The 20,444-nt window shown below is 39.9% G+C and overlaps 1 protein-coding gene across 2 annotated transcripts in view; it reads left to right on the forward strand.

Annotated features, from left to right (window-relative positions):
* CALCR (calcitonin receptor) overlaps positions 1-20,444 on the forward strand; it is a 150,155-nt gene that overhangs the window by 67,527 nt on the left and 62,184 nt on the right. For both annotated transcript variants that reach the window (XM_065883454.1, XM_065883453.1), the window contains exon 3: positions 15,282-15,362. In XM_065883454.1, the coding sequence (XP_065739526.1) occupies positions 15,282-15,362 (81 nt within the window). The remainder of the gene's footprint in view (positions 1-15,281; positions 15,363-20,444) is intronic.

Genomic DNA, 20,444 nt, shown 5'->3' on the forward strand with positions numbered 1-20,444 from the left:
CTGACGTCACAGCTTCACGCATCCACTTTTTACCACTTCCTCACCCTACTGTATGTTAACTGTGTGTGTGCTCAACAAGGGAGTGTTCGGCTGCCTTCTAGTTACACTGCTTACTCTTCATTTTCACTAAACTAACCCTAATTTGGCTCTTTGGGACTTTATTCTTTTCTGATATTAGCCACTTTCTGGAGAAGTTCTTGCTTAGGAAAGTAAGGTAGAAAGCCGAGACCCTCCAGATCGTATACAACCCTGAGTAAGAGATCAAAGACTTAATACAGAAATCTTTAGTTGTGACCAAAATCTAATACCTGTCCCATAATCGTATACATTTCACCATTATTTGGTTCCCACACAGGCAGTACATCTGTAATAATTGCTAGTTGTTCATTCATGACCTCTGGCCATTTAACTTATTTCCATTGAAAATCTTATTATGTGTTTCTTTGTCTTAGTTTATGATTCAATTTTGTCTTATGCTTTTTCTTTTTGCCTTTCTGTGATGATTTCAATACTCACCACACATGTGCTTACTACTGGGGCAAAATCACCATAGTGAAGCATTTTAATGACAGCACTCTGTTTTTTCTTGGTTTTTTTTCTTTGTGCGGTACGCGGGCCTCTCACTGTTGTGGCCTCTCCCGTTGCGGAGCACAGGCTCTGGACGCACAGGCTCAGCGGCCATGGCTCACGGGCCCAGCCGCTCCGCGGCATGTGGGATCTTCCCGGACCGGGGCACGAACGGGCGTCCCCTGCATCAGCAGGCGGACTCTCAACCACTGCGCCACCAGGGAAGCCCTAGCACTCTGTTTTTGATGGTAGCGCAAGGCAGCTTGTTCTTAGTGCTCTTTCACAAGGAATTGTGCGATGTCCCAAGGAAAAGAGAAGAGCTATTAAATAGCTGAGAGCCCTGATGCAGTCTTCTATTTCTTGGCCACATTCTGGAGCTATCCAGGAATGGATGTCCTTAATGACTTCTTTCCAAGAAAATTCTCCAAAGAAATAAGGTATCTTTCCCTCTCTAAGCAGTATTATTAAATGGAGCTTTTGTTGTTTGGCACACTGCCATTCAGAGGAGAGCCGGTATCTTGCCCCAGTGGGAGACAGAAGAGTACAAAATGTATCCTCTGGATCCCAAGATCCTGACTACAGGTTAGAACACAGGAATGGTCTGTCAGCAGTTTTCTCCCACAGAAAAGTCCTTTAAGTTTCCTCCTTCTTTCATCCCTGAATACTGAGTGTTGCAGTGCCTAATACTCCATTCTGTTGTCACCATCCTCCATCTTTATAGAATTGTAGAGTTACTGAAAGTTAGGGAGCTTATAGTAGTCTCTCATTTTCCACATCTCACCAAATTTCCCACAAGTAGCAGGGCTGGGACTTGAATCCGCTGCAGTCAGCTACTTTATCCTTTCCCACTGTGTCAGTGATGAGCTCTGGATGATGCCAGTCATTTAGAGCTTTTTTTTGGTGTCTTTACCATTTTTTATTTCTATTTTTAATTGTGGTAAGATACAAGGATCATAAAATTTTCCATCTTAACCATTTTTAAGTATATAATTCAGTGGCCTTAAGTACCTTCACATTGTTGCACAAGCAACTACCTCTAGAACATTTTTCATCTTGCAAAACTGAAAATTATACCCATTAAACAGTTACTGCCCCCTGCCCCATGCCTTCCCACTGTGGTGGTATCTCACTGTGGTTTTTATTTATGTTTCCCTTATGATTAGTGATGTCGAGCATCTTTTCAAGTGCTTATTGGCCATTTGTGTATCTTCTTTGGAGACATTCTATTCAAGCTCTTTGCCCAAATTTTAATGTAGTTTTTTCTTGTTGAGGGTTTCGGTTTTTATTTATTTACTTATTTTTGGATAACTTATATAACACTTGTCTCTTCCTGAGAAATGTCATGCTAAAAAAAAGATATCATTTCAAGATATAACATGGGTGTAATTTACATAGAGTTGCCAATCTGGCATTTTTTATCAAAGATAGATTACAAGCCTAGTCACTGAACAGTTTAAGCATTTATCTTTCTTACATCTTAAAATGTAAGGATTATGGTAGAATATAGGCCTATCTTTTTTACAAGTACTATTTGAGCGTCTGCTCAAGATGGCAGATCACAGATTTCACATATAGTGGGAGAAAGAAAAAAAAATTACTGAACAGAGGAAATAATATGTGGTTAAAGAATTCTTTCTGGTGCTTCCCTGGTGGCGCAGTGGTTGAGAGTCCGCCTGCCGAGGCAGGGGACACGGACTCATGTCCCGGTCCGGGAAGATCCCACATGCCGCAGAGCGGCTGGGCCCGTGAGCCATGGCCGCTGAGCCTGCGCATCTGGAGCCTGTGGTCCGCAACGCGAGAGGCCACAACAGTGAGAGGCCCGCGTACCGAAAAAAAAAAAAAAAAAAAAAGAATTCTTTCTGACATTCTTTGCGTACCAGATATTGCTGAGGTTAAATATGGTAACTACCTTATAGTCTGTTATTTTGCCTTTATTTCAAACACAGATGTTGCAAAATTTAACTACTCAGCTACATTTAAATAATGTTACAATGATAGTGTATATTAGTAAAAGCAAATGTGAATGTAAGAATTTGTTGTTCTCTCCCCTGCTGGTGGGAATTTCCAAAAAGCAAAACGGTCATAAGAAGTAAAATGGAAAACTTGGACCATATTCTATAACATCACTGAAACTGCTCTGCCTTTGTTTGTGTTTTGTTAGGAGTTGTTTTTATCGGTGTATTATGACTATTTTTTCACTAGTCATTGTGATTCATTTCCCTTTATAGTTTAGTAATTACATTTGTGAAATATATTTTTAACACCTAATCACCATCAGGGCACTCTTAAGAGATGAAATTAGAAAGACCATCAGACATTCTGTCTTAACTGTATTGCTAATTTAGTACTAACTTATTTTTTTTTTGTTGCAACTTGCTATTGGTATCATGAATGGAGCTTTAATTGTAGAGAATGGTCCTCGCTGAAATGGCACTCCCATTGATTTAAGTGCTTTCTTTTAATTTATGGAGTATTCCTTTTGGGGGATTATTGTCAAACATTTTTTAATTATACTTCCAGTTACTGGAAGACAGATTGAAAGCAGGGCCAAACAATTAAGGTGTGATGAGCAGAACTTTCCCTCCTCTCTACAGCTTTCTTATTCTGTGCTCCAAATCTCCACCCCAGGGAACGTTCCTATTAGCAAGACTAAATAAAACCCGGAACCTACATTCCTAAACCAAATCACATTCGTTAAGTTTACTTCTTTGGTGTTCCTAATTAAATTTATGATTAGATAAGTCTTGTTTTATGTACCATAACTTCTTTATATACTTAATTTTTTAAAAGTGAACTGGCAAAGCAAGTCATAAACAAGTTCATCACAAAGACCAAACTTTCTTTAATAAAGCAGGTTGCAAAATGTTCTCTTCACCTGAAATATTAGATCGCCACATTGAAATTGACTTGGACACCATCTATGTAGATAAGTATTCTTTAGATCAGAACCTTGAACATTAGCTGTTGGGGTCATGGTGGGAAACAACTGCTATGATGGAAACTATATCATCATGGCTGACAGTTAGGGATCCAGTTTGGCTGACCATCCCTGATGTCATTAATCCTGCTTAATCTCCCTGCTTTTTCAAGGGAATCCAGCTAATTTTACAGAACCTTTTGAACTGCTTACACAGTCATGCAAAATGGATAATTTCCAAGGTGCTCAAATGTCAGGGAAATGGATCCTTAAATAATTTAATAAGAAAAGGAAAGCTTTGTAATGATTAAATTACATTTGATGGCACTTTTCTCTATCAGTAAATATATGCTACTGGAATTGGAAATACAGGGGCAAGCTTGTCCCTTGTAAGGTGGTAGGTAAAATATCTTTGTATGGAATCTCAGGAATGTGGGTGCATAAGGGTAGCTCTCACTCAGGCATTCTCTGTAGTGCATAATGGCTCATAAGAGCAAGAAATGCATCTGGCTTAGTAATATTTAATGAGTGAATTTATAAATACAAAAAGTGCTCTCTTTACAACATGAGGAATATAGGCAATATTTTGTAATAACTATAAATGGAAAGTAACCTTTAAAATTGTATTAAAATTTTTAATTAAAAATAAATAACTAAAAGAAAAATATTCTTAATCACTAGAATCAGAGCAATTAAAATTTTAAAAATTTTTAATTAAAAAAAATAATGCTCTCTGCCTCATTCCACCCCACCTCCATTTTTGCAAACACAAATGTAGAGATACATGCACAATGAATAGCAAGGTTATGGAAGAGAGGAGGGAAGTGGAGAATGCCAGGGCTGGTTTACAGCTTGTGAGCATCGGTATAACAGTGCCCGTGGTTAACAGCCAGCAACTGTTCTGACTGGTGGATGTTTAAGTAGCAACAGTTGTTAAATATGTTGAATAACAGCACAGGTTATTTCTTTATTTAACCCATTTTGTTCCAGGCTAAGCACCTTCTACCCTAAGATATCCTTGAGATCAGAACCAAACAGAATTCCTGAAGGTAATTAAGAAAAATTGAACTGTACAGGAGAATGAACTGTGGTCATGGGTTACTTCTATCCCAACTAGACCAAGCCTCAGAGGCTTCACTGGCAGAAGGTTGAATCCAGCTAGGGAAAACCTTTGATAGGGGGCAGGGTAGTAAGTTAGAGTGTACACTAGTTTGGGAATCTATGGTTTAAGTTTAACCAGAGCTCTTTCACGAACTTTCTAACCAATTTAAAGGAAGTCATTTCAGTGGGTTTTCAGTTCCATCATCTAATCAAATCAGGCATATCTTTTTCTAAAAGAGGATTTTTTTCAATAGTGTGTATAAGGACACAGTAATATGTATATAAGGACTAAAATCATAAACCTACCATTTTAAACTCCTGTTGGTATTTGTAGAATGGTTTGATATGTGTATGACATTGAATTCTACCTAAATATTTTAAAGTTTGACTCAAAGAGTTATTTGTGAAAGTGGACTTTCTAAACAAAGCACCAACTCAGTCATCTAATCATCAGATTTTCAATAATCCAGACAAGTTATGGCAAAGTCCTGCAATTTCTATTCCAATATAACAAAGAAATGCTAATAAGTCTGCAACATTTGCCTATAACTACAGTCTTTTCTGCACATAAAGAGAAAGCAACACACCTTTCATTCACTGAAATCAAAAGCCAACTATTAGCCAAGCTTGCCTGTTCATTCCTTGAGTATTGATTGCACATTATTATTGGTAGATATAATTAGTAACAACAGCTGATTTAAATGAATTTAAAGGATCCATTGTTGCAGGACTTCTCAGAACCTTTAATATCCTAACATAAACATAAAACTTTTCCAGAAAAGAGCACATGGTATTTCACATTTCTCAAACCTTTTCCCAGTGAACTATTCCTTCCTTTTATTTATGAGTTATTAAATAAGTGGTCACAGGGATCATATTTTAGAAAACACAATGTGGGAAATGCTGTATATATTAATTTTCTATTGAAGGTCAAACAGACCCAATATTTATCTAATTGTTATGCTATCTCTGTCAGCAAAAAACGTTTTTTATTTTATTGCAACTCAAAGCCAGTATTGGAGTAAGAGAAACTCTTAATTATGATCCCATTGTCTAATTTTATATTGATGTCCAGAAAGGTGCAGTAATGTGCTGAAGTGTCATGTAGTGAGTTTGAGGTGGGTCTAGGATTGGAGTATAGAGCCTTTATTCCTTAGCCCAGTATTTTTTTTCCATTACACTTCACTGAGTCCTCTTCCCATATCTGTTGTAGCTGATCTCAACAGAAGTGCTTATAAAGAACATGTGAAGACGCTAATAACAATCAGGTGCATTTTAGGGTCTCCAAATAGAAGACCCTGCTGACAATTCAAATTCCATTTGTCCAAAACTGAGTTTGCTCCTTTCTTGTTATACGGCAGTGTATATGTAAGGAATAAGAACGTGGAGTTTGGAAACAACTCACTTAGATCTTCTTCAATATATTCAGTGATTCCCGCATCCTCGTCTTTGTTCATACTGACCCTTTAGACTGAATTGTTTTTCTCCCAACCTCTCACATATTGAAATTAAATATCTTGAGATGGCATTAAAGCACATGTAATAAGTTCATGATGTATTTTTAATTAAATTTAATTAAACCAAACAGTTTCTATCTCCCCTTTCCCTCTCACGGCTGCTACTGGAGATCTAGTACTAGAAAGTATCCACGAGATTCCAGTGCCCTTCCCTTAAATTAATTTTAGTTGTCCTAATTTTATCTAATTATCCATTAATAATATCCATTTGAGTAGTGGCACACTTCCGAACTGCACAAGATTCGGAACCATTTCTCCAACATCTCTCTATTTATTAATGTTGCCTAGCTGACTTCTTAGAGACTATTCTCTGTTTCAGTCAATAAATGTTTGTTGAGCACGTACTATGTCAGGTCATTGATGTGAGTGAAAGAAAAAGTCTTAATTTTTTTCAGTATGGCATCATTTTTATTCTGCTTCACTTCTCATCTAGATTCTTCCTTTTACATTGTGGGCAAACCTATTTACCAAAAAAACCTTCCCTATTCAGAGGGTGCCAGTTTTTACCAGCTAGACTAGGAGCCTGGATTTAGATGGGATTTTAAAGTCATGATGAGCAGCAGGAAGGCACTCTGTTTTGCTTAATGGAGCCACATAAATTGGGTATGACCACATTATGCCTTGGCAAATTAGTTCCTGTACTAGTGAAGAATGATTTTCTAGTAGGTTATATAATCAAGGAGTTGTCCAAACAGAAGGCACTGGTGAGGCAGCAAACCATCATACCCTGTGGTTCCAGCGTTCCACAAAATTCACTTACCGACTCACTTGGATTGTATGTACAGGACCATATTAAATCAAGTTGTCTTCAAAAGAAATGCCAAATTTCAAATCTGAAACAGGCTCTAGGCCTTGGGGGACAGAATGCCACAGCTGTTTTTATTTTTTTAACTTCTTTTTGTTTTTTGGGTTTTTTTGCGGTACGCGGGCCTCTCACTGTTGCGGCCTCTCCCGTTGTGGAGCACAGGCTCCAGACGCGCAGGCTCATCGGCTATGGCTCACGGGCCCAGCCGCTCTGCGGCATGTGGGATCTTCCCGGACCGGGGCACGAACCCGCGTCCCCTGCATCGGCAGGCGGACTCTCAACCACTGCGCCACCAGGGAAGCCCCCACAGCTGTCTTTGATAAGCAATGCCTTCCTCCCCTTTTCTACTCTTTGTCCATACCCCTCCGTCTTACTCCTTGTTCTCATAGCCAGAGAAGTAAAGCAGAGGCTCTTGACAAATAATGTTCCAGAGAAGCAATCGCCTCTGAGATGCCTTTTATAGCTTTGGGCTTTGTACCAAGGCTGGGGAATATTTAAGACCTCAGAAATTCCACTTTTGCTCCATGGAGAAGAAAAAAAGACAATTTTAAGTAAAAGGGCAGCTCTTTCTCATGGCTTGCAGGTTTCATTCACTATGGTGGGTTAGAAATTGCCATTGAGCCAAAAGAGCATTTTCCAAAGTATATTCTGTACATGGATCAATAATTGTTATTATTAAAAATGTTTTTCAGGGTCAAACAGGTTTGGAGAATGAAGAGTTAAAGTCAAACTAGTGTTTTCGGTACAGGAAAATTAGCTACTTTAAAGTGCTCATATCTCTGGTACATCTCTAAGAGGACTGTAGAAAACGCTTAGTTTCCTAAACTTCTTTGGCCATGGAAACTTTATTTTATGCTGCTTCTCATGGGATTCCCACTATTCTATGGAGTACACTTTTGGAAATGCTGATCTATGAGAATAGATACATTATTTTCAGACATTGACGTTTCATATTCTTCCCCCAAAATAAAAATAGTGTAACTGTACTTTCCAAGGAAATCTGTTCTCTTTAAATGAAGAGTAGTCTATTTAATCACCATCATTGTATTAGCGATTTAGATGCTATTTATTCACTGGAGGAGTGGTTTCCGCTAACCAGCACACCCCTGCAACACAGGGATACAATTTTCTAGAGCTGAGATGAGTGATGGGTGCTCATTTGTGGATTCAGAGCAATGCATGTTCTGTTGTCCCACTCAGTGACTGAACCACTGTCCAAGGTTACCTTATTTCTGTATTCTAAACCAGGCTCCCCAATCAGGTGTTTAGATTCCACGTCCATCTGGCTTATATGTGGGCTTCCACAAGAGCTTTTGTTTTAAAAAAAAAAAATGGTTAAAAGACATTTTGGAAACCACTGCCCTAAGCAGCTAAACTACTGAGACAGATCCAGGGGGATCAATTTGCTTTACATATGGAAGTGTATTCTTCTCCTATTCAAGGAGGATATGGATACGGAATCGGTACGAAACTGGCATAGAAGTGAAGCTTTTTGCCCAAAACTAAAGAAATAATAAAAGCAGAAGCCAAAATAAGAATCTCTTGGCTCCGTAATTAGGGCTCTTTGGGTAAAGAATAATCCTCCCTGCCTTACCAAATTCTGACCCTAATTCATCCCTTAAACAAAGCAACCAATATTTACTGACCATTTACTATGTTCCAGACTCTTTTCTAGGTTCTAGGGTTACAAGACTAAACAATGTCCTTGTTGTAGAGAAGAAATAGGAGAAATATCAAGAAGAAAGTAAATAATCTGATGTCAAAGTTAAGCTCTGTTCTGGTTTTCTTGGAGTCATCTTCCAGGTGTAGCATATGACTGTCTGATCACAAGTTCTCTGTCTCACCTGTTCCCATTACAATTTGAAAGTTTCTAAGTTGCATTTTTATCTCCATTAGCTACTGTTTGCCTGATTTTGTCCTTTTCTACCTGGGTCCAGGTTCAACTTACTAAGCTTAGAAAGTTAGAAAATTTCTAGCTTCTAAAAAACTGAATTAGAAAATTCCTGCCTATCAAAAATTCCACATTAGTCTTTCTCTAGATTCCACCCTGAAACCTACCCATCCTTTAATAATCTGTTCAGTTAATATTAGGGCTCACTTTGGGTTTTCCACAGCTGTTACTCTTATTAACTTTCTTCACTCTTTTTTCTCTTTTTTTGAAGAATCCTAGAGAAGGTGAATTACTTCATTCCTCATTCTGGTTCTACTCTTTTTTGCCTTGTTTATCTCCCTTAAATTCTTAAAGCCCTGTCTTTCTTCACAACTCTACCTATGCATTCTTTCTCCTATCTTCACAAATCATCATGAAACACCACAACAAAAGTCCCGTGTGCTGCAGCTAAGACCCAGCACAGCCAAACTAAATAAATAAATAATAAATAAATATTTTTTAAAAAACATTCTTCTCAAAGAGAGGCATATCTACAAGGTACTGTTTAACCCTGGACAATTACAGTTGAAATTTTCTGACTAGAGGCAGGTGCAGTACAGCCCAGATATACTATAAAGTTACACATGAGGAATTTGTTAAGAGTTCAAAATAATGCAAGACCATTTAAAATTACAGACCTCTTCAATTAATAGGAAAAAAGAAAGGACTTTGTTTCTTGGCTAAACCTCTCTGTCATTTCCAAGTGTTCAGTCTCAGATCTGTTTTCATTCACCTTAGTTGTTCATGGTACAAGTGTAAACGCGGTATGTGGGGCTTTGAAAGCCTGGACCTCCCCTTTCCTAGGCCAAGATGACTACACAGCTCCACTCACCTTAAGGGTGACAAGTCTCCCACCGTTTCTATTGCTCTGCATTGTAATGATACTGTTTAGTCAAAACCAAGCAACTGATACTTTGTAAAATATCAAGTGACATCACATATGTGACATAGATAGAATAAGCCAATTAACTGCCTAATCGCCCCATATTCACCGTCATAGAGAAGCTGGCTTCTCACTGTGCTTAGCTCTCACATTTGGAATTAATGAGCAGGACTTTCATGGGAAGAACAGATCTGGTTTTTAATTCTTAACACCTGTAATGTTCCACACATCCTGCTTCTCTCAGGGACGAAATGCTAGGACTATCATACTCAACAGACCCTTAGAAATTCATTGTATGTCTATGATTTCCTTCTTAAAAAGTAGGGGGCTTCCCTGGTCACGCACTGGTTGAGAGACCGCCTGCCGATGCAGGGGACGCAGGTTCGTGCCCCGGTCCGGGAAGATCCCACATGCCGCGGGGCGGCTGGGCCCATGAGCCATGGCCGCTGAGCCTGCGCATCCGGAGCCTGTGCTCCGCAACGAGAGAGGACACAACAGTGAGAGGCCTGCGTACCGCAAAAATAAATAAATAAAAAGTAGGATCTAACTAAGGAAAGCTGTACCAATTTCACAGGTATGTGAACACTTCAAAAGTCCTACCTTTCACATCAGGAAATAAGTCTCATCCAGTACGCAGGTAATAATATTCCCAGTTAAGGGAGAAGAGCTCCTCCTCTTCCCTACTTCCCCTTGCTGAATTCCTTCATTATCTGTCCTTGTACCGAAGCTAGCTATCTAGGAGATAACTTTAATTTCTCCCTTTTTATTCCCCTCCATGATCATATTGGTGCTTGTTGCTAAAGGGGGCCCTGTATTACTACATTCCTAGCCAAGGGTTTTATGCATTTACTTAAAGTTTGGAGGCAATCACTGAAGGAAGATACAATTACACTCATTTTGGTATAGGAAATGGGTTGGAGGGATGGCGACTTGAAGTAGGGAAACTGGTCATGAGGCTGTTGCTAGGGTCCTGATGAGAAAGATGGAGCTCTGAGCTAAGGTGGTGGAGAAGGGTGAACACTTTAACAAGATACTAAGGGCTGATAGAATGGGAGTCATAGAGCCTAGATGTCAGGTATAAGGAAGTGGGTGGAATCAAGGACCATCCCTGGTTTCCTGTTTGGACAGTTCATGGATAACTGTGGAAGTCACTGACATGGGAGTACAAGGAATCAAAAAGGGAAAAATAATACATTCAAGAGAGTTCTGTGCTTCCTAGAATTCATCAGACCACAAACCACCATTATTATCAAAAATAACAATCACGTGTGAGTGATTGTGTGCCGTGCCAGAGATTTATAGATAGCTAAAACAGAATCCTTTTCTGAAAGAGGTTTCGCATCAGGCCAGGTTGTTAAGTTGTGTACATACATAGATGAAAATGTGTGGCAGGCACACAAAGTGCCAAAAGGTGGTTTGGGTAATAAATTTTCTAGGCACTCAAAACCTACTTTTCTACCCTTATTTTCACTTCCTGAGAAGCTCTAAGCTCCAGCTAAATTAAAGTTTTGTATTCCTTATTCTTCGGCTACCCCTACATTCTTCTATCTCCACATCTTGTTTTAAATCTGCTTTCTCTGCCTATGTAGGTCTTTGTTTCTTAAAACCCTATTCAGTTCTCAAATTTTAGGTCAAAATACAAATCCTTCTCTCGTTCCCCCAATCAGAAATGATCCTTTATAAAGCTCTGTATTTGTGCTATTTTATTGAACTTTTTACCCAGGCTGTATGATAGTTATTTTAGCACATGTCTTACATCATTCGTATTGCTCTCTGCCCCCATCCCCCCCACCATGCTCAGTTTCTTGTACTGAAACCGCATCTCATCCGTCTCACCCATATTTGCATCCCTTGTAATGCTTCGGCTGTCAATACATGTATGTGTTTTCAACTTACTAGTGGGCTTGAAGTGTCAGAAACAAGGGGTAATGATCAGCATATAAGATGACACTTGAAAGTTATACTTTCTCAATTTCCTGGCATGCTAATATGTGAATTGAATACAATTTACTCTTGGGGACAAGTATATTAGGCATTGTATGGTCAGGCCACTCAAGATGGTTGTTTTCTTGCTCTGTACATCTCCTGATCCACCAAGTCCTGCTTCTCTCACATGAATATCCAATCCCCTTAATTATAGGGCCTAATTAGTAACTGCCTACGTGCTCACGCCCTGCCCCAGCTGCTGATTTCCCTGGTAACTGAGCCAACATGACGTCAGTTCCCCTATAAATGGTAGCCTCTTTCTCTGCCCGCACCGCCCCACCCCGCCTCAACCGGTAGTGAAGGACGCTACCACGGCCTGTCTGCTCGCCCTCTGCTGTAAACAGTGGGGTGTCGCTCCAGGACCTTTTGCTTAAGAGTCCCCGTCCAAAAAACCACGGAGTCTCTGTTGCTGTCTCCAGGCTCTTTGGTCCCAAGGCGGGGCAGCTATAAGGCTTGCAGGCCTGCGAAGTGCAGCCCAACCACTGGTGAGCCAACCAGGAGGCCGAAGAAACTGCCGTGAGTGCTGAGATGTCAGAAAATAAGGCTGGGGTATGGAAAGTTGCAGAGGTGATCCCGAGGAGGCCGTCCACTAGCATGTGGGGCTCTGTGGCAGCTGACTACCATGGGAGATGTTTTTCTCTTTCGTCGTACCGATGACATCCTGTTAACCTTAGAGCCTTCTTCCGGTGTGAAAGCAGCAGCCCCGTACTCGTGGCTCATCTGACTGCATGGGGATGGCTGGTGAATACAAAGTGTAAGAACTTGGATTATCTATCAAGTACTTGGATGTTAGCTGGTCGGGTAAGACGAGCATACCCCCGACCCACCACCCCTAAACAACTACAGACACAGGCTTTAGGGGTGTCACCTCGGGTCAGGCTTGTCAGTTGGAGGTGGCCAGTTCACCAGAGGGTGTGGCTGGGGCTTGTGGCAATGGCAGAATGTCCTTGGCTTCTGGTTCAGCTGCGGAAGGGGGCAGAGCAACAGTATTGTTTCTTGGAACAGCTGTGTACAGTGCGTTGCAACAGGTGGAAGCCATTACTCGAGGTCTACGGAGTCATAGAGTAATGCAAAAAACCCCACTTTAGGGGCTTCCCTGGTGACACAGTGGTTAAGAATTCACCTGCCAATGCAGGGGACACAGGTTCAAGCCCTGGTCCGGGAAGATCCCACATGCCGTGGAGCAACTAAGCCCGTGCGCCACAACTACTGAAGCCTGCGCACCTATAGCCCGTGCTCCGCAACAAGAGAAGGCACTGTGATGAGAAGCCCGCGCACCGCAACCAGAGAAAAGCCTGCATGCAGCAATGAAGACCCAACGTGGCCAAAAAACCCCCTACTTTACTGGTCATGAAGTTCAGAAATGGGCCAATATAAATGCCGTACACTGACATTTCCCCCGCCCTACAGCCCCTGTGCTGCTGGGCTAATTGAAAGGATGAAGGGACTACGCAGCAACTGACACAGAAAACGCTCTCTTCCAACATGAGGACATGTCCCAGGAGCAATCGTCCCAGTGCTGACGCCCTGTTAACCCAGAGGCAACTAGTCAACACAATCCAAGCTCAACTGTCGACCACCTAACGACTGCTGCCAAACGGTCGGTCAGGCCAATAACTTGCTTTTGCCCTTGACACAGGATCTACCCCCAGGGGAACACATCATAAATGACCCTAGGACTGGCAGGCAAGTCCCCAGTGGTTTGGGTTTGCTGCCTTGTGGGGAAGAGGATTAGAAAGGGATTTACAGATCTCACCTGTCTTCTACCCAGCCCCACCTAAAAGTACTGAGGTAATTAATCCAGGCCCCCTACTGGAGAAAGGCACCATCATATTAACCCTGTGGTCCGTTGCTACAGGCCTCTCCAGCGTTCGGCACTGGCTGTGGGGACTGAGGATGGAGAGGTGGTGGGGTACTGCAGGCCAGGACGAAAACCCCATGCAGGGGCAATGTGATCTCAGCGTGCTTTTACTGCTTGTATTTTGCTTAATAGTCATGATCTCCCCTGTGTTGTGCCTGTTAAACATCTTGCCTTCCCTCCTTAGTCTAAGTGGAAGGAATCTGTGGACTGGGTGACAGTGGTGGCCTCACTGTGAAATGAGTTTGATTGGGTCCCTGTTGCGAGAGGACATTTTCATCCTCATCTGGACTTCCATGAAAAATTGACCGGCTAAGCGCCTGGCTCCAAAGTTTGCCCACCTCTTGGACTCGTGATGCTCTCAAGCCTCTGGTGTCTGTATTGCATGTGTGGTCTTTGGTTGGAGTGTGCCTCTGTATTCCTGACCCCAGGGATATCACGGAAGAGGGGCGGATCAAGATTATAAGGCTTCTGCAGGGTGTGTAGGAGTGGAGTGTATCGTCAGGCCATTCAAGATGGCTGCTCTCTTGCTATCTGTACATCCCCTGCTCGAGCAGGCTCTGCTTCTCTCAGGTGACTCTCCAATCCTCTTAATTATAGAGCTTAAGTAGTACCTGCCTATGTGTTTGCTCCCTGCCCCAGCTGCTGGTTCCCCTGGTAACTGAGCCAACCTGATATCAATTCCCCTTATAAATGGTAGCCTCCTTCTCCTCCAAGTTGCAAAGCTTGCTGTCATGTCCTGCCTGCCATCTGCTGTAAAACGTGGGATATTGCTCCAGGACCTTTTGCTTAAGTTACCCTCTCCAGTAAACCATGGATGTTTCCACCGCTGTCTCCAGGCCATTTCTTTGGTCTCAAGGCTCGCAGGCCTGCAAGGTGCAGCCCAACAGGCATACAGTGTAGATACTAACTGAAACCTAGCAGAACATGTAAAACCTAAAAGTGGTGCAATGAGTAGAGTGTTAGATGCAATGATAACCGTTCACCCCTAGTCGAAATCGTTTTCACACAAATCCCGCTGATGAAATGTATATATTTAAAATTTCACTCCTTTATTTTTCCTTGTGTAAAATTACCTGCAGAGTAACCAAGAACTCTTATTTGTGACAAAGCAGCCTGTTTCTGACTGTTGTGCTCTTGAGTAGGACTGGTGACCTCTTAGGGAACAAACAAGCCTTACTATGGAATAAATTTACTTTTAATAGCAACTTGACGCTTGAAGAATTTGTAGGAAAGAAAAATACTCAAGGCTGCAAGTAAGACTGCTTAAATAAAAGTTGGCTTTTGATTACCTGGAAGGCATAGCTATTAATCCTTGACAAAGCACAGATTTTATTCATGTCCATTGAGGTGACTTTTGTGGATGTTTCCATTGAAAATTTTCAGCAGTTCTTCTGATGCCATGTGTTAACTGAAGTCCACACTGATTGCTCTTGATTTCTCAGAGTCTTTTATGTCCTGATATGTAAAGGGGGCTCCAGAATTTCTTAATGGGAGAACTTTCGACAACAACCAGACAAGTCTTCCTGGCTGAGAGGAAGGGCAATGGAACATGCTGCTGCATTTGCCTCACAAGCTTACTGTGTTTACATGGATTGTATTTAGGGTGTCTTTGGGCATTGATCTTCTTCAAGTCAAATAGACAAGAAAAAAAGGCCACAGTCAATGTTAGAGCTGTATTAATTTAAATGTCTTTGTTACTTTTATATTTTTCTAGGTCTTAGAAGACCGTCTTCCAAAGCCCAAGATGAGGTTCACACTTACACGCTGGTGCTTGACCCTCTTCTTCTTTCTGAATGTAAGTGAAACAAAGTTATCTTAAGCTATGTTAATCAAGAATGCTGAAGTCGTATGATTATGATTGGGCATTTGCAAGGGTAGACATTGTTCTCCAAAAACCAAACTAATTTTCTTTAATGTTTTGTTAACAAATCTCCCCTTAATATTATTCAAGGAAAACTATTACTAACATTTCATACATGTTAACTTAATTTTGAGGGAATTTACATTTTGTAATGTTCTACATCAAAGTTTATGGGAATGATTGCTAATGTAGCCCTTCTGTACCTGTTTGAATGAGTATAGTTTATTTTATTATGTAAGACTGTCATGTTATTTTAATCTTCAGATAAAGTACAGTATAATCTGCTAAAAGTAATCCAGTACTTGGAAATGTAGGTACCTTCATGCTCTTCGAAATAAATTTTCAGCAAGAATATTGTAGAAACTACTGGAATATTTTATTTCGTCTGTAAATGTCTAAGCCTTATGTCATATTCTATAGATGCAGAAAATTGGTATATTCTATTCATACTGATATTGTTATTCATCTCAAATGAAATCCTATGTGATCAACTATGTGTAAACATTTTTAAATTTCATAAAGCATATAACTAGACATAGATAGAAGAAATCATAAAGTAACTACTAGATAATAAGAAAGTTTGAGTATTATCCAGTCACCGTTTTTTGTTTCTTTTACAAAGAGTATATAACTTTTGGTATGTTTAAAAAAAAAAAGTCACTTTTTTCAAAACTCTTACCTAATACATTTTAAAATTCAAAGACTGAAAGAATTTCATATATTTGCATGAGCACGACAGGTGTCTTATGGTTTGTGGGCATTTTTTTTTTTACTAGCAAACATTGCATAGGGTACTTAAATGGCTTTGTGCTCTCTTCACTGTAACATAAATTTTGCTTCTGTGTGTTTGGGTTACCTATTGGATTTGGAGGATTTGTCCATAAAAAATTTCATACATCAGTTTCCTTCTAAAACACTCGTTATGTTCCACATTGATGCTCTCTAGAGAAAAGGAAATTTTTAAACGACGCTGACTTTAATTATTCTAAAATGTCACTTCTTGGATACATTACTAACCACTACCAATATATTTATTGAATTCTACCGACCTGATTTCCAAATGGCCTTTAAAAACTATCAGTTTGTGTCACTGCATTCCATTAGCCTCATCTACTTTTACCAAAGCTACCCACTCACTTTCTCTTCTTACCTGCAGTAATACAGTAGGCTTAGAACAGTGCTTGGCACTTAGTGAGTGCTAAAAAGATGGTAGTGATGACGATGACAGTGACAACAATGATGAAGACATAATGCTTCTCAGAAGAACCTACTTTATGTTGTTGTTCACTTAGCTGTAGTCCCCTATTTGTGTTGAGTTTATGATAATATACGGCAGTTTTGTTTATATAATGCTCAGGTAGAAAGTACGTAGGACACCAACCAGGCATCTGATCCTACCTGGAAAAAGCAGGGCTAACACTTTACAAAGCTCTATTTTATCCTTTGTTATTTTGAAAGGTATGAGTAACGGAAAGCTACAAGTAATCTGAACGTAGACATTATCATCATTAAGAGTGGTGACATGGAAAGTGGTTTACATCAGCTTGTGGATTCTGGATTCATAGTCCTGTTAGAGCAGTTCTGTCTGTGGCAATCAATAGGAATGTCTCCCTTCAACCCAGTAGAATGGATCCCCACATTCAGTAGGTTTGGACCATTCTTCAAAGTTCTACACAGAACGGCTCTCTACTTGTTCTGTCTCTGTACTTCTAGAAACCACCTGTAACACACAAGGAGGCTGATAGTCTTAATCAAAGTAGGAATTGCTTAAACACACGGCCATTCGAATAGATTGCTTTACCTCTGGACCCCATGATAGTGTGGTTGAAACTTTCTAGAATGTAAGCTCCATGAGGGCAGGGACCTTGCCAGTTTTGTTCACTGCTGAATCTTCAGAACCTAGAACAGTGCCTGGCATGTGGGAGGCACTCAAAATATTAACTGAAAGAACAGTGATGTTTCGGCTGCGGACTACAGCTGTCAGTGGCAGCTTGGTGGTCGTATGTGTGGCGCCATCTACTGGAACCTTTAGGAGTGACATCACATATACGGTGGCTAAACTGCTACGTAGGACAACAATTAAAGAGGTGGTTTTTGTTAGATTTTGGAAGAATCATGCAAGATGGCTTGAATGCAAAACTTTGAATTTCAGTCTTTATTCAGAAAAGCAACATGCCCTTAATGTCTCATTTTCTATCTTCGTGTGAGCATAAAATTATATATTTACATTCCACAAATACATAGAATAAACATAACACTTACGATAAGCTGAATATTGTTTTTCACATTGCTTGGTGGTTTAATCACTACTGCTTCTCTTTTACCCCTTTACTGCTGAAAATTATACCACCTCACTAGCTATTTTTAACTGTATGAAATAATTAGCATAAAGTTAATCAATGAACTTTACGTGTTATTTTAAGCAGTAGTAATTCCATGATCAGAATTATATAGGTGTAATGGCTATATACTTATATCTACATATATCTGTATGTTATATACATAACAGAATGCCTCAGTGTATATGTTATTTTCCGAAGAAAATCACTGAAACATTCAGCTACCCCTGGAAAAATTGCATCATCAATGCTCAAACATGAACCAGACCAGGAGCGGCCACAGATTATTATGGTTCTTCTAAGGGCAGAAGTTCTGATTCCTCATTCCCTCAGTGTTGAAACAATCTCTGCTGAACCAGGTTACAGGAAGTTCACTGGAGTTGTTTCAACATTGGTGGAACGATAAGATCGATGCTACTGTCGTCTACGTGAACTACACCTACTTTTTGAGATGGTCATATCTCCGCTACTACTGGTGTTAAAACTGCATTAAACCAAATAATGTTGTCATTGAAAACACAGGTATAGGGTTTCCAGTTGGCTATTCTTGCACATACTGCCTCCCCATGGCCTCCATGAATTTCCAGCTAACACAGGAACATTTAATTGGTTGCGTAGTTCGTTTAAAAGTAGAATTCAGAATGTTACTTCTGGAAAGAGTGTCAAACTTAAGCAAAGTAGTTCCTAATGTCTAAAATATCTAATAAGTGACAGAAAAGATTTATATATAACATCATAATCTTCTAATTTGATTTGAAGATGGTGGGGAAATGACCCAGAAATAATATCAAATGATGATTTTCATATCAACTCAAGATTCTAAGAATAGAGCCACAAAGAATCAAATAGATGCATAAGCTGAACCAATCATTTGTATCTTATTGTGAGGACACTGTAATCAATTAAAGATCATGGTTACATGATCTTTAGTCAAATTATTAAAACACATTCATACAAATGTAGGCTAATAAAATCCACCAAGAAGCCTTTACATGAAATGTCTTCAAAATACTTTTCCTTACTCCCAAACCATCTCTCAATTCCTAATGGAATATCTGAGCATTTAACGATTAATAATTCTTTACCTTTCATAGTTTCTGGTGTCTGGAAATATTTATAGTGTTGGTCTTTCTTGCTGGACTGTAAGTTCCACGAGGGCAGGATCTGTGCTTGTTTTACTCAGCACCGTATCCTCAGCCTCTAGCTCGATACTTGGCTCATCAAGTTCAATGACTATTTGCTGACTGACTGATCTTAAAACCAGTGGGAAAGGGGTCATATTACAACATAATGTTGTTCAGCTACATTGGTAAAGGATTCGTACACCTTTAATAATCTTTGTCGGTTCATTAATTTCTTGTCACAAATTCTAGAGGCATTAAAATTAGAAATAATCCTAACACTTAGTGTCAAATATATTCACAATAAGTATTCATCTACAGTTATAACAGTAATGTTATAACAATAAGTACTCACCCTCTTCTGTTTGCAAGTGATTTCTACTCAGATGACTTGCTGGCACCCCCAGATCTAGTCCAAAAGAGAACTTACCTTCTCCTCCGAGTAAGGTTTTCCTTTCTTAATGTCTTCTCTTTCTCAAGACGCTACCATTTTTTTTTTTCCTAGCCATATAGGCTAAAATATCTGGGCTATTTGACTCTTACTGTTCTCCATTCCTTATATTCAAATATACCTCGGTGCTTTTATTACTTGAGAAAGTGCTGAGTTGCTCTCTCTTGTTCCATCTTAAGGTGATCTAGTCCATGCCTTCAGCTGCCTGGCTGGCCTCCCCAGCACTAATCTGTGGACATCTGATGCCCACCACATGAATTTTATTAACATTCTCCTTTCGCAACCTTCACTGATCAAAAAACAGCAAGACAGCTTTATTTCATCATGTTTTTAAAATATTTGCTAAAAGATATTGAGCCTTTCATGTCCCAGACGTTTTGTATTCGTTCTCACAGGGCCCTGTATTATCTGTTTTTCCTTGATTTCATATCTTACCCTCAAATATGCTCCCCTCCAGGCAGTATGGTTTCAGTACAGTGTTTCACACATACCACTTCCTTCCTCTGGACTTACCTGCATACCTTTCCTACCATCCACAAAGCCTTCCCTCTCCTCTCTGCCTATGTGATGGTACATATACTCAAGATCCAATTCAAATTCTACCTTGTATCTGTAGTCATTCCCAACTATTCTTCCCCCATGCTCTCTCTCTACTCTGAATTTTTATTGTTTAGTGCTCTGTACAGTTTAGCCTTTAGTGATAGGCTGTCTCATAGGACAGGATGCCCTGTCTACACAATGAGATACACTGGAAAACAGTGAGGCTCTACCGGGAATATCCTGGGGTATACAGGTCAACTTAATAAAGATGTTTATTTTAGAGACTGTAGAGAATAGAGAAAGGTACATAACACTCTTTCTGCTATCAGTACATTGGGGAAACTTTAGTCTTAGAATAATTTAAACAGAATAAGGCCAATTAAAAGTGTTTCAACAGATGTAATAGAAAGCAAGGAGAATTTCTAACTTCAGAAAAAGTCAATGCAGGCTGAAGCTTGCAAGTCTTCTCCAAAAAACTCTATACAGAACATGGATATAAAAAAATCAGATTCAAGCACTACTAAAAACATCAGAGCCACAAAAGAAATTGAAATCTATCTAAACA

The sequence above is a fragment of the Phocoena phocoena genome, chromosome 9 (assembly GCF_963924675.1).
Source record: "Phocoena phocoena chromosome 9, mPhoPho1.1, whole genome shotgun sequence".
Lineage (NCBI taxonomy): Eukaryota > Metazoa > Chordata > Mammalia > Artiodactyla > Phocoenidae > Phocoena > Phocoena phocoena.